The sequence below is a fragment of the Vidua chalybeata genome, chromosome 7, assembly GCF_026979565.1.
Source record: "Vidua chalybeata isolate OUT-0048 chromosome 7, bVidCha1 merged haplotype, whole genome shotgun sequence".
NCBI classification, from domain to species: domain Eukaryota; kingdom Metazoa; phylum Chordata; class Aves; order Passeriformes; family Viduidae; genus Vidua; species Vidua chalybeata.
This window is the reverse complement of record NC_071536.1, coordinates 9013610-9025234: the sequence shown is the minus strand read 5'-3', so window position 1 is coordinate 9025234 and position 11625 is coordinate 9013610. Positions and strand designations below refer to the sequence as shown.

Here is an 11625-nt window from a genome sequence, read left to right as displayed (position 1 = left end):
AGGTGTCAGTCTCTCATCAGATCAATGGCAGGCATCTGAGACTCACAAGCCTGCCCCCAGGGCTCGGGGGCAATGGGTTCACAGGGAGAGGGAGGTTCCCAAAGCATGCATGATGTAATGGGCCTCGCCAGCTGCCTGGCTTGCCACATGCATCTCAGCTGGGATCTCAGCAATTGCACCGAGGCAGTGCCCCCTCAATGGCATTCAGCAAGAGAGCAGCTCCCCCAAAAGGCACCACAGGCACGTTATCAGTGAAAAAACATCTATGGGTGATGCAGAAAGAAAAAAGTCCCTCCTCTGTTAGAAGTCATGGCTTGTGTGCTCTTCTCCAGTCGATTGATGGTGGCTGTACACGATGCATGAGGCCAGAGACCTGCAGCTGCATTAGCAAGGCTGACTTACCTGGTGGTCCTTCCTTCAGGAGCTGATCAGGAAGAGGGACGGTCCTTCAGGAGCTGATCAGCCCCTTGTCAGAGGGACTAACTGCATGCCAGGCTGATGCACAACCGTGCCACCAGAGTCAGAAACATCCCATAACAAAATCCCTGACAGTGAGCTCCAATAATTTATACCTCTGCAGACCAGCTCCTCCTGCTCACATGCCACACTTAACAAAACAGTAATTGCTGCCTGATTTCTGATTGCTCTCATTAACAAGAGCAATGGTTCGAACAAGTGAGTTCTACAAACACAGCTTTGATGCAAAAAACACTCTAGAAAGCACTGAAGCTCAGCAATTTTTAATATATGTTGGTAGTGAGTACACCACTAAAGTATATCAGTGTGACCTAAATATTTATACCACGGGTGAGGTGGTATATATACCACTTGAGGCGCAGGGATTGAAAGCAAAAGAGATTTTTGGGTGCATTTTTATACCAATAAATGTTGAGCCAGCAGCCAACCAAGCAAAAATCTGTTTCTCAGATCTAAAGACAGCACAGAAAGCTGAGCTCAGCTGTCATTCCTCCTCCTCTGCCTGGCAGTGCCCTGCCAAACGAAACCCTCTCATCCCAGCCTCTTGCCACCTGCCTTTGGAGCTGTTTGCAGCAGTCCCAGGCCACGCTGCTGGCTGTGGGGCAGGAGCTCAGGGATGCACAGCAGCGATGCCTGCAGCCAAGGCAGCCCGCAGAGCTGCAGCCTGGAGCATACAGGAGGGGGAGTGTTTGTTTCGATAGCTGCTTCCTCCCTGGGAAACCAGGGCTTGCTTCCCTGTCTCCTTCAAGCCTTCCCAGCCCCAGGATGCGCCAGCAGCATCTGACTGCACAAGGCTTTTCCTGGGCTCCCAGGAGGGCTTACTGAGACTGAAACTGCCCACTTCAGCCAAGCTTGCAGAAAACTTTCCCAAAGTGACCTGCTTCCTCGAGCAGATGAAGAACTACCAGCAGCACAGGATTCCTCTACATTACTCCTTACTATTGCAACCTGATTTGTAGCTGCCACTTTGTTTTTTCCACATCAGTGTGGACACTCCCTCTTCTGGTTATGGTATTGTAAGGGCTTCAAAGGTGCTTCCCATAAGTGAGGATATACCTGTGGGTTTGGGAACGTGCCTGTCATGTGACTGCCCATTCCTATTTTAAAATACATTCTGAGCATCAGCCAAGCCCCTGTAGGTGTCTGCACATGTCCTTCTATTTCCAGGAGCAGCAGTGGTGCTTTCCAGAGGTGCTTTGGTAGTAAGTGGGGAAGGGAAGCCTGGTCTAAGCACTTCCCTCTCATAAAAATGCCCACATTGGTTCAGTTATGTTTAGCCATCTCAAAGTTCCCAGCTCCTCTGAAAAGTCCAGCTCAGACCTCTGCTGAAGTCATTGTGGTTATGACTCAAGAGCTAAACTTGTCAGGAAATCATGCATATCCAGCAAAATGGGTTTCTGCATCTGGCCTGCTGATTGCTAGGTGAGATTTTTTTGTGTTTAGTAACATCAGTTTCTGAACAGGGACTTCTGGAAATGGCTTCTTGCTGATCCACTTCAGAAATAAGAAATCTGGGGGCATTTATTTGAAGGCCCAAACATGCCCGCTGGTACAGCCTGATGGCATTCCTGGTGGTACATGCCTGGCAACCACATTTCCATGGCATGTGAATTCCCATACTTCCAACTGGCCTGTAGGAATAACATCTGAAGTGGGAGAGCGGTTTAGTTTGGACCCACAACCTCTGAGCAGATAAAACTCGACATGGTGACTGCTTTAGTTGCTCTTAGTTCAGAGTAAAGCTCCCCTGCAGCACATACAGACCTGCAGCTTTGAGCCTTTGTAATTTCCTCAAAGTGACTTCAGAATACTGGCAAGATGGAATCACAAGAAAGATTTTATTTTGTCTTCAGCTGATCACCATTCCTCTTTATAACTGACTTGCAAAATGAAACATATATTCAAAAACTAAAAATAGTGTTTGGGTTGGTGTTTTGGAAGATGGGGCTTTGTGGTCCTAGGCTTCTTTGTACAGATGGAAAGCAAATACAGGCTCCACAGGGAGAACAGGATACTCAAGCAGCTTAAAAAACCCAGCACAAACCAGAAACAACTGTTTGTGAAAGCCAAGGATGCCGCACCTGGAAGAAGGAGCTGACACTGACCTGAGAGACAGAGTGTGATGGTAGGGATGCCTTGCTCTGGAGTGGGTGTTCTGGCCCAGCCCAGCTGCCCTCTGCTCAATTTGACTGCCACATTATGGCAACTAAAACTGATTAAAACCTTTTAAAATCCAAGTTACAGAAGGTCTGTGAAGGATCTCAGGTCTCACTTTTCTGTAAGTCTCCAAAATATCATTTTGATAAAAACAGATAAAGAGCAATTCCAAGCTCAAGAAACCGAAAAGCTGTTTTTTCTGAAAGATGCATTTAAAGTTCCCTGTCCACCCCACAAAAGGTCAGAAAGCCTCCCTAGTAATGTAATAGCTCTGTGCACCATCACCAAAGAAGTCCATATTTATAGCCAGCCAAGGTGGTTCACAGTTAGTGCCAGTAGAAGTCACTCTGTTGTACCACTCTGTGTAGTTTGGATTTTAATGCAACTAATACCCTGCAGAAAACTGGTACAGGTCCCCAAATGGGTCCCTGACCCCAGAAAGCTGACATCTGAACTTTCATCCACACAGCCCTCTGCTGAGAACTCAAATGAAGAGGCTGAAAGGGTAAAATCTCTAAAATATCCAGCCCCAGCAGAGTTGTCCCCTGTGTGCGTGCAGGCATGCCAGGGGCACCCATGAGCAGAGGGGACCCACCAGATGCTGACATCACCTCCCAAAGGACTGTCACACACAACATTCCACCCATCACAATGCCCAGGTGGAGCGTGGAAGCCAGGGGTTGCTGGTTCCACCAGATGAAGGTGAGCAGCTGCCATGCAGCAGACATTACAGCCTCCCGATGCTGGGGCAGAACAGCAGCTCCAGAAAAGCCCACCGGGACCACAGATCATGCCAAAGGCCGATGGAGGAGAGAGGTTGCTCAATCAGCTAGGCTACAGGCTGGGTCAGACGCTAGGGGAGGGCAGCTTCTCCAAGGTGAAAGCGGCCACCTCCAGCAAACACAAGGGGCCCCTGGCCGTCAAGGTGGTGGACCGGCATCGAGCATCCCGAGCCGTCGTGTTCAAGTTTCTGCCTCGGGAGCTCTCCATCGTGCGTAAGATCCAGCACCCCAACATCGTGCGCGTCTTCGAGGTCATCGAGGCCTGTAACAGGAAGCTCTACATCGTGATGGAGGCCATGGACACTACCCTGCTGCAGATGTTGGAGAATCTGGGAAAGCTGCCCTGCGCCCCCAATGCCCGGGACATCTTTGTGCAGGTGGTGAGGGCCGTGCGCTACCTGCACGACCGCAACCTGGTGCACCGCGACCTCAAGTGCGAGAACGTGCTGCTCTCCGCCGACGGCCGCCGCGCCAAGATCAGCGACTTCGGCTTCAGCAAGGAGCTCAAAGGGTACCCGGACCTGAGCACCACGTTCTGCGGGACGGCGGCCTTCGCCTCCCCAGAGGTGCTCATGGGCATCCCCTATGACGCCAAGAAATACGACATATGGAGCCTGGGGGTGATGCTCTACATGATGGTGGTCGGCAACATTCCCTTTGATGATACCAATGTCCAGAGCATGCCCCAGCTGCAGAAGAAGGGGGTGATGTACCCAGAGGGGCTGCCCCCGCTGCCGGAGCCCTGCCAAGTCCTCATCACGCAGCTGCTGCAGTACACCCCATCCTCTCGGCCCGGCGTGGGGCAGATAGCCAAGAACCGCTGGCTGAACGGGGACATCTGAAGGTCACAGCCCCTCCTGAAGATTCTGGAAGAGCACTTTGGTGCAATAAATACTGCCGTGAAGAAGCATTTCTGTGGTTTGTCGATTATTTTGAGGCCCAGGGGTGCCTCCGTGTGGAGCTGATGGAACTTCAGGCACCAGCAAGGCCGTGTGCTCTCAGGAGGTGGTCAGATCCCAAAACAGCAGTGGCAGCCTGCTGCAGGCTGGGTTTTGAGACACAACAGCCATGCAGAGCTGCCAGGGCAGGGTGGTGAGGTGCTGCAGCACAGCCCATCATGGTGCCTGCTCCCTAGAACACCAAAACTCTGGCACAGCCACCCCAATCTGCTCCTCCCCACCCTCTGCTGCTGAATGCACAGGGACTATGGGAGAAGAGCTGCTCTCACAGGGGTCTTGGCTTCTTCTCAGCCTTGTTCACCACCAAACTGTATTTGAGCAGGTGCGAGGGCAGAATCAGTGGTCCTACAAATCACTGCTGCAGAGAAAATGTCACAATTTTTATGTGCCACTATTTCAAACTCACAGGGATACTCACAGCCCAAAAATCACACTAGGATTTTTGCAGGCAGCTGGACAGCATTACCCAGCCAAAAGTTTTGGTGTGGCTTTGAGATCCACACCTTACATGGAACACCTTTCAGATATTTATTCCTAGCAATATTTGAAATGTCTGCCAAAAGATACTTGATGAGAAATGACGCTGGCCATGGAGAACTTGTAAGGGAAAAGTGATAAAAGTATAAAGGAGAACTTTGTTAACGCCTTCTGTCCAGCTTCAGCATGAAAAATTACCAATTATTCTTAATGCAACTCCCAAAATCTTTTATGGATCCTTATGGACAAGTCCCATATTAAAGGGTTAATTAAAGGTAGGAATAGGTATCTGAAATGTGCTTTCATGAGACATTTCAACCCACGCTAAACAATCTCCAGCTTCCACTGGACTGAAGTCTAAGGAAATGTCCAGTTGGGTGGTTGGATGGTGATGGTACCTTGTGAGCTGATCCAGCACAACCCTGGCAGCACAGCCTGGGGCCAGGCCATGTCTGACACGAACAAACCAGTGCACGTGGCTCTGCTGGAGGACGTGGAAACACCTTTTCCAAAGCAAACATTTTGGGTCTATTAAAAGCAGTAGTTTAAGTAGAACAAGATGTGGCAGCAGAGCGAGCCCAAGGCTTTTCAGCGTGCAGGCTACAGGGAATTTTGCCATCCCCAGAATGAAGATTTATTTTGTTCTTCTCGCAGCTGCAAAATAAAACTTGCAGTGGCAAAGTCTGAAGTAGAGAGAGTAATGGTATACAAAGGGTGTCTTGTGGCCATCCAGGGCTGTGGAAACAGGCTTGGAAAGGATCAGGAAGGGGATAGAAAAGAAGGGGAGATGTCATAAGGATGTGGAAAGCAAGGAGGTGGACTTCAGGGTAGTGAAATTTTCAATAAGGCTCAATTATTCTTTTTCTCCTTCCAGCCACCCTGTCAGTCTCATCCCAACCCACGACTCAGGGCCTCCAAGTACCTGTCCATCTCTACCTGCTGCCTCCCTCCAGGAGCCTTATTCACCTCCAGGTACCTCCCCACAACCTGGGAAGCACAAACCTGGCGCTGCTGCATTGCTTCGCCTTTTGCTCTATCTTAATCTTCTTTCCTTAAAGACAAAGCTAACACAATGGGAGATGTTCTAAAATCCAGACCCTATTAATCTCCCCTCAGCACCACATTCTCCTAAACGGTTGCATCTGCTGAGGACACCAGCCGGGACAGATGACTAATGTTTTGTGAGGCTGTACCCCCTTGGGTGGCTTGGGAAAGCAGCTGGGGTTCAAGGGGGGAGAGGTCTGAACGAGCCACGGGAGGCTCGTCAGGCTGCCCACAGCCCTCGCCCTCTGCAGACAGATGGTGATCTCCCAGGGCCAACACTAACGACCTCAGAGCAGTCCCCAGGCTGCAAAATAGTCCATTACCCGTCTAATTATGCAAATTAAAAATAAAAATCACAATTAAAGACCCTGAGCCAATTCTTATCTAATTTGCACCAGTGGGATATCAGTTTTGAAGGAGGGCAGGAGCAGAGGCTTTGAGCAGGATGAGGCAGAGGCTCACGGCTCTGCCAGCACCCCTCCCCTCCAGAGGCCCCTGCATGTGCTCAGCCTGATGCTTCCCTAAGCTTATTTCCTCCTCAGGAGGGTAGAAATTTTTAACCTTTAACTTTTTTAACCTTCCTGGGAGGTGCACAGTTGATGGAAGTGCCCCTTCCCTGACTGCTGACAGATGAGCCCCACTATCCTGGCCACAAAGCACAGTGCCCTGTGTTTATGGAACAGCCCTTGGATTTAGAACATGCATGTGTTGGAGGCATGAACAGCCCCCACTGGCTTACCAATATCCTGATCGGCTCCACCAGACTCATCCTGCAGTGTGACTCTGTCCTGCCCAGGCTGGATGGAACATCCTGGTGCAGTGCAATCTGGAAATGAAAGGTCCTGTGTCATACCAGCACCAAATAAATAACTTTGCGTGGGGGACCTGACCACCAAGCACAAATAACACTCAAATAACTATGTGCTATTTAATCCTTCTCCAAGGTTAAGAAGGGAAATGTTCAGGGCCTGTATGAGGCAGCTGTGTGCTGTGCCAGCACCTGGTTGGCTCACTGCATGGTGTGAGCATTACCCCATCCACAGCCCTCTTGCTGGCTGTCATGGTGCCCTGTGCCACCGACAGGCTCACTGGAAGGAAGATCTTTCACATTTTTCAACATGTGTCTTGAAATCAATTAAAGGCACTCTTAAAAGGACATTCAGCAGAATAGAGTGTTTAGTGTTTTCTTGAGATCATCTTGAAGCAGTTTTACGCCATTTAATCTTAAAAGAGCATTATAAATTTCAAAGACATGTTCCAGACCTTTAGTATAACTCTCCTCCCACTGCTCTTTTATCTGTATTCTGCATCACTTTGCCTGAAATCCGCCTTTATTTCAGGCAAATGAAAGGAAGGGAGGTGATTCACGGCACGCGGACATTAAAGCCATCTTTTTCAGCTAAGCAAAATTTGTTTTCAAGATTTTAGGCCATGGCTGATGTGTCTGATAAGCTTGAGGACTCAGCTACTTGAAAGTCTACACATTACCAAACTCTGGAGATAAGTACATTCATGAATTGTGGGAAAACACTGCCGGGTAATCAAACACCTCACGTATTCCTGCACCAGCTCAGGGCTGGCTCTCCCAGGGCTCTCCATCTCTGCCTGCAGCCAAGCCAGGCTCTCAATGACCTGCTCCAGTTACCCCGGGCCCAGGCAGCAGTGGCAGGTCAGGCAGGAGCTGTACCTGCATGAGCCGGCCTCCCTGCAGAGGCAAAGCTCCCAACAGGCACTTGAGCCAGCTCAGTGAGCCTGCTTGAGCCAGCTCACTTGAGCCTGCTTGAATACATTAACCTTTCCATAATTGCAGCCTTCAGTGCCAGCAGCCTTTTCTCCAGTGACCTGGAATCCTCCTGGCTCTGTTCTAGACCCCGCTGCACCAAGTTATGGGTCTCCATGACTTCATGTCAACCCTTCTTCAGCTGAAAATCTCCTCATCCTCTCTTTTCATCATCTCTGCAGGTCTCTACACTTAGTTGTCTGCCAGAAGAGACGTGGAGGGAGAATTTCCTGTCTTCAGCCTTTTGGTTACATTAAGCATAATAAAAAAAAGCTAACAAGAGGTTCTCTCCAAAGAACAGGATCATGGGGGGGTCTTTACACACATAACTTTCCTTGCAAACAAGAAGCTTTCTATGAATAATAATTTCATTTTCACAGCACCTAGCAAACATTAGTCCTTGCTCCTGCACCAAGTGGTAATTATTATTTTCCCTGGGTTACAGTGCACAGGCTAAGGGGCTTACCTCAGGCCAAAGGGATTTCATTTTACATTACAGTTCAAAACTTCCCTCTGGCCAGATCATGACTCTGTCTTCAAGCAATAATAAATTCAACAATATTTGATGGTCTGGAAAGACATATGATTTTCCTCCTCCAAAACTGCTTCCAGATCAACTCCATTTTGTCTCGTAAACAAATGAAAGGAAGTAGACTACAAGCACAGATGGGTGGAGCTTCTTTTCCACATTCTGAATAAGGGATCCAAATTCCCTAACTGCATTTAACAGCCCTTTTGAAGAGCCAAGCAGCCACTCACAGTACAGAATGTAACACAGGCACAGGTGGCCCTCAGCTGGGGCATCTCAGTCCTTGGAGGTTTCCAAGGGCCAATGGGGCAAAGTCCCTTGTATGATCTCAGAGCTGGCCCTGCCTTGACCAGCACGTTGGGCTGGAGATCTCCAGCCTGCCCCCCACAGGAATTACCCTGTGATCCCACAAACACGCAATTTTTTGTGCTACAAGGTGACAACTATTCTTTGTTTCAGAGAGTCATGGACTTTGCCATGAGTTTGACTGCAAGGGTGATAAATAGCTGTATTTTCTAGACCCATTAAAAGTGGGACAGCAAGCAGTACCTCCATCTGCTAATTACATTTTGGATATTACTGCTCTTACAGAAGGCAGGATGACACAGGGAGCTGAGCATGGCTGTTAGGTGTTTCTCTTTGAAGTTAAAGAGCCACACAAGGGTGGGTGGGGTGTCTGTGCTCTTTCATTCCTTCTCACATTATTATCAGCCACAGCAGCAAACAGAAGATTTCCTGAAAGACATTTGTGTTGTTATTTTTTCCTCTCAGCTGGCAGATGTTCATTATATTCAGGTAGCACCTAGATGTCACAGGAGCCCTATTGGGACAGATCCTGCATACAGTTGTCATCTTTTAATTGATCATGTCTTCCTCAGAAGATCTCACTTCATAAATGAGAGGCACCTTGGTCACAGGAGGGAACCTTCTCTTGGACTGTGCAATCTGTAGGTGTCCTCCCAAGGAGCAGAGTGAGACACCACAGGAATGTTTGCCTCATGCATTACCGAGAATCACAGAAGCATTTCTGAGCAGCACAGCTCAGTGTGCTTTACAATGCAAGGGATTCTTGAGGGGAAAATGGTAAAAAAATAAAAGGAAACTAATTAAATGCCTCTTAGCAGACCCATTTAACACCAACAATGTGACAAGGTCAATGGCCACAGTGTCAGCAGAGTGACCTGGCCAGTGACAGGGTCACAGCCCACCTTGTACCCTCACAGGAATATATGTACAGAGAAGCTGGATCTCACCAAGTGCTGGGAGCTCTCAATTCCCACTAAACTATTTTAAAGTAAATAGTAGCTGAGGGAACTGAGCCTCTCCAGACAAGCCCTTCAGAAATCCCTGACCATTCCTCCTCCATATGGTCACTTTGCTTATTCTCCATGTAGTGTAGCAACCCACTGGAGTTGTAACTGGCAGCATTGTTTCATCAGAATACTCTGCCCAGCATTGTCCTGTCATTACATTCTCTAGAGAAACATGGCATTTCCATTAAAACCTTCATTAAAAATACATATGGAGCATTCACTGCCGCTGGCTTGGCTTTAGTGCTACCTCAGACCTCGGCATGCCCAGCCTGAAGGCTGGTGAGATGTTGGAGCTCCTCCACAAGTACATGGCAGGATTTGGTGGGTGGAAGCAATCTGGAGTTTGCCAAGAGGAGAGGCAGGGTTTGTGCAGCACGTGGGCTGCTACCTCCCCCTGGCAGAGCAACAACCAGCCCAGGGGACACCAGCAGACCAGACAACATTCTCATTAATTACAAGCAAAAAAGCCCAAAATGCACATTATTGTCTCAAAAATACTGATAATCCTTGGCTTCTTGTTTGCATGTTCATTAGCATGTTAATAGGATACCTATTATGGAAGAGCTAAACCATGCAGTCATGCACATATGCACCCAGTCATTTATTACAAAAACAGCTTCCCTTCTATTTGACATATTTCTCCCTGTCCAGAAAATGGTTCAAGCAGCACCATCTGGGGCAAGCTGTAATTGATGAATACATCTTGAGGAAAGCAATTTTGCTTTCTGTGCATTACACAGCCAATTATCTTTCCCAATATCGAGAGCTCTGTTTACTTACTATTGATGGAGCCAGGGAATTGCTGGAAGAAGGACCCACAGGAGGGTTGCACCTACTAGCAAGCTTCCCATAAAAACACAGCAGTCTTCAAATAAACACACATGTTCAGATAAACAGGGGGAGAAATGTCAAAAGTGAGTCCCAACAAACAACAGATCCACAAACCACTATGTCCATGTGGAAGAAAACTACTGCTGGTGAAGGAAGCAGCCAGGGTGGCCCAGACCCAGGCAGGGACAGAGCTCCTAAGCCAAGATGGGAGGATGGGGAATGATGGGCAGCCAGTGGTGCCACAGGGCTCAGCCAGCCTGAGTAAGCAGCACAGTCACTTAGGTATTTCTTGAGCTGATCACACAATAATTTCTGACTCAGCAGCACAGTTAGCTATAAAGATGTGAGTGCAAGACATTATTCAGAGCAGGTAACTGTCCAGGAGAAAACTACAGTGGAGGCGGTAGCCTTTCCTACAGCCGTCATCTTCTGGGTTTCATCTTTTGTCAGAAAAAGCACAGCCAGTTTTCTGTCTTTCGTTATACTATTTCAGGCAGTGCCTAGTAGGAGACAGTCATGGAGAGAACTGTGCTGGTGGTTTTGGGACAGAGCACCAGTCTGTCAGCAGATTAAATCTTTTGCAAATGCTATTCTCAACACATCATGCTGGATCTGAACTGCAGACCAACAGCTCAGCACAAACTTAATTTCATTGTGAAACTGGAGCCTTTCATATTTTGGCTATAACACTCCTAAAACATTTGTGTTTTTCATAGCACCCTGCTCCATTTCTTTGGTTTTACTCTACCCCTGAATTTTCTGCACGCCTCAGATTTTTATGTGGGGGAAGAATAGTTGCACAGCAGATGCTTCACTTACAAAGCTCCACAGCCCCACAGCAGTCAGGGAGGACACAAAAATGGACATCAGCTGGTGACCTGCCTGAGAGCAGGAGAGCAGCAGAGGTCTGGGTGAGCAGGCTGGTGGGTGAGTGGAATATTCCATTGAACAAAAAGCATCAGAGAAGACTTTGGCACATAGGGTCAGGACTTTAACCGAGTGCATGTGTTAAAATGCTGATGACCTCAGTTATGAGCTCTGCTGGAAGTCCAAACATTGCCAGCCTCCAGAATGAATGGTCAGATAAAACAAATTACTATGTTGAGCTACGGTCAAAATCATCACCCATAAAAAGATCATTACAATGCATCACTTAGGTGAGCCCATATTTGCAAGACCTTCCCCTAAATCTATTGGCACGAAAATTTTAACTATATGTCCCTGCAGATCTGCAACTCATGCCAGAACAGGAGAGGATCTATAGCTAATACCAGTA

General features: G+C 48.2%; 1 protein-coding gene and 1 long non-coding RNA gene across 2 annotated transcripts; one reads left to right on the top strand and one right to left on the bottom strand.

Annotated features, from left to right (window-relative positions):
* Window positions 1-3280: 3280 nt before the first annotated feature.
* Window positions 3281-4326, top strand: TSSK6 (testis specific serine kinase 6). Its single transcript, XM_053947692.1, has one exon. The coding sequence runs from the start codon at window positions 3350-3352 to the stop codon at window positions 4256-4258; it is 909 nt and encodes a 302-aa protein (XP_053803667.1). The 5' UTR covers window positions 3281-3349; the 3' UTR covers window positions 4259-4326.
* A 1057-nt stretch (window positions 4327-5383) lies between these two features.
* Window positions 5384-8470, bottom strand: LOC128790703 (uncharacterized). Its single transcript, XR_008431825.1, has 3 exons — window positions 8143-8470; window positions 6636-6722; window positions 5384-5600 (listed from the first exon to the last, which is right to left on the bottom strand). It is a non-coding gene; the product is annotated as an uncharacterized LOC128790703 (long non-coding RNA).
* Window positions 8471-11625: the final 3155 nt, after the last annotated feature.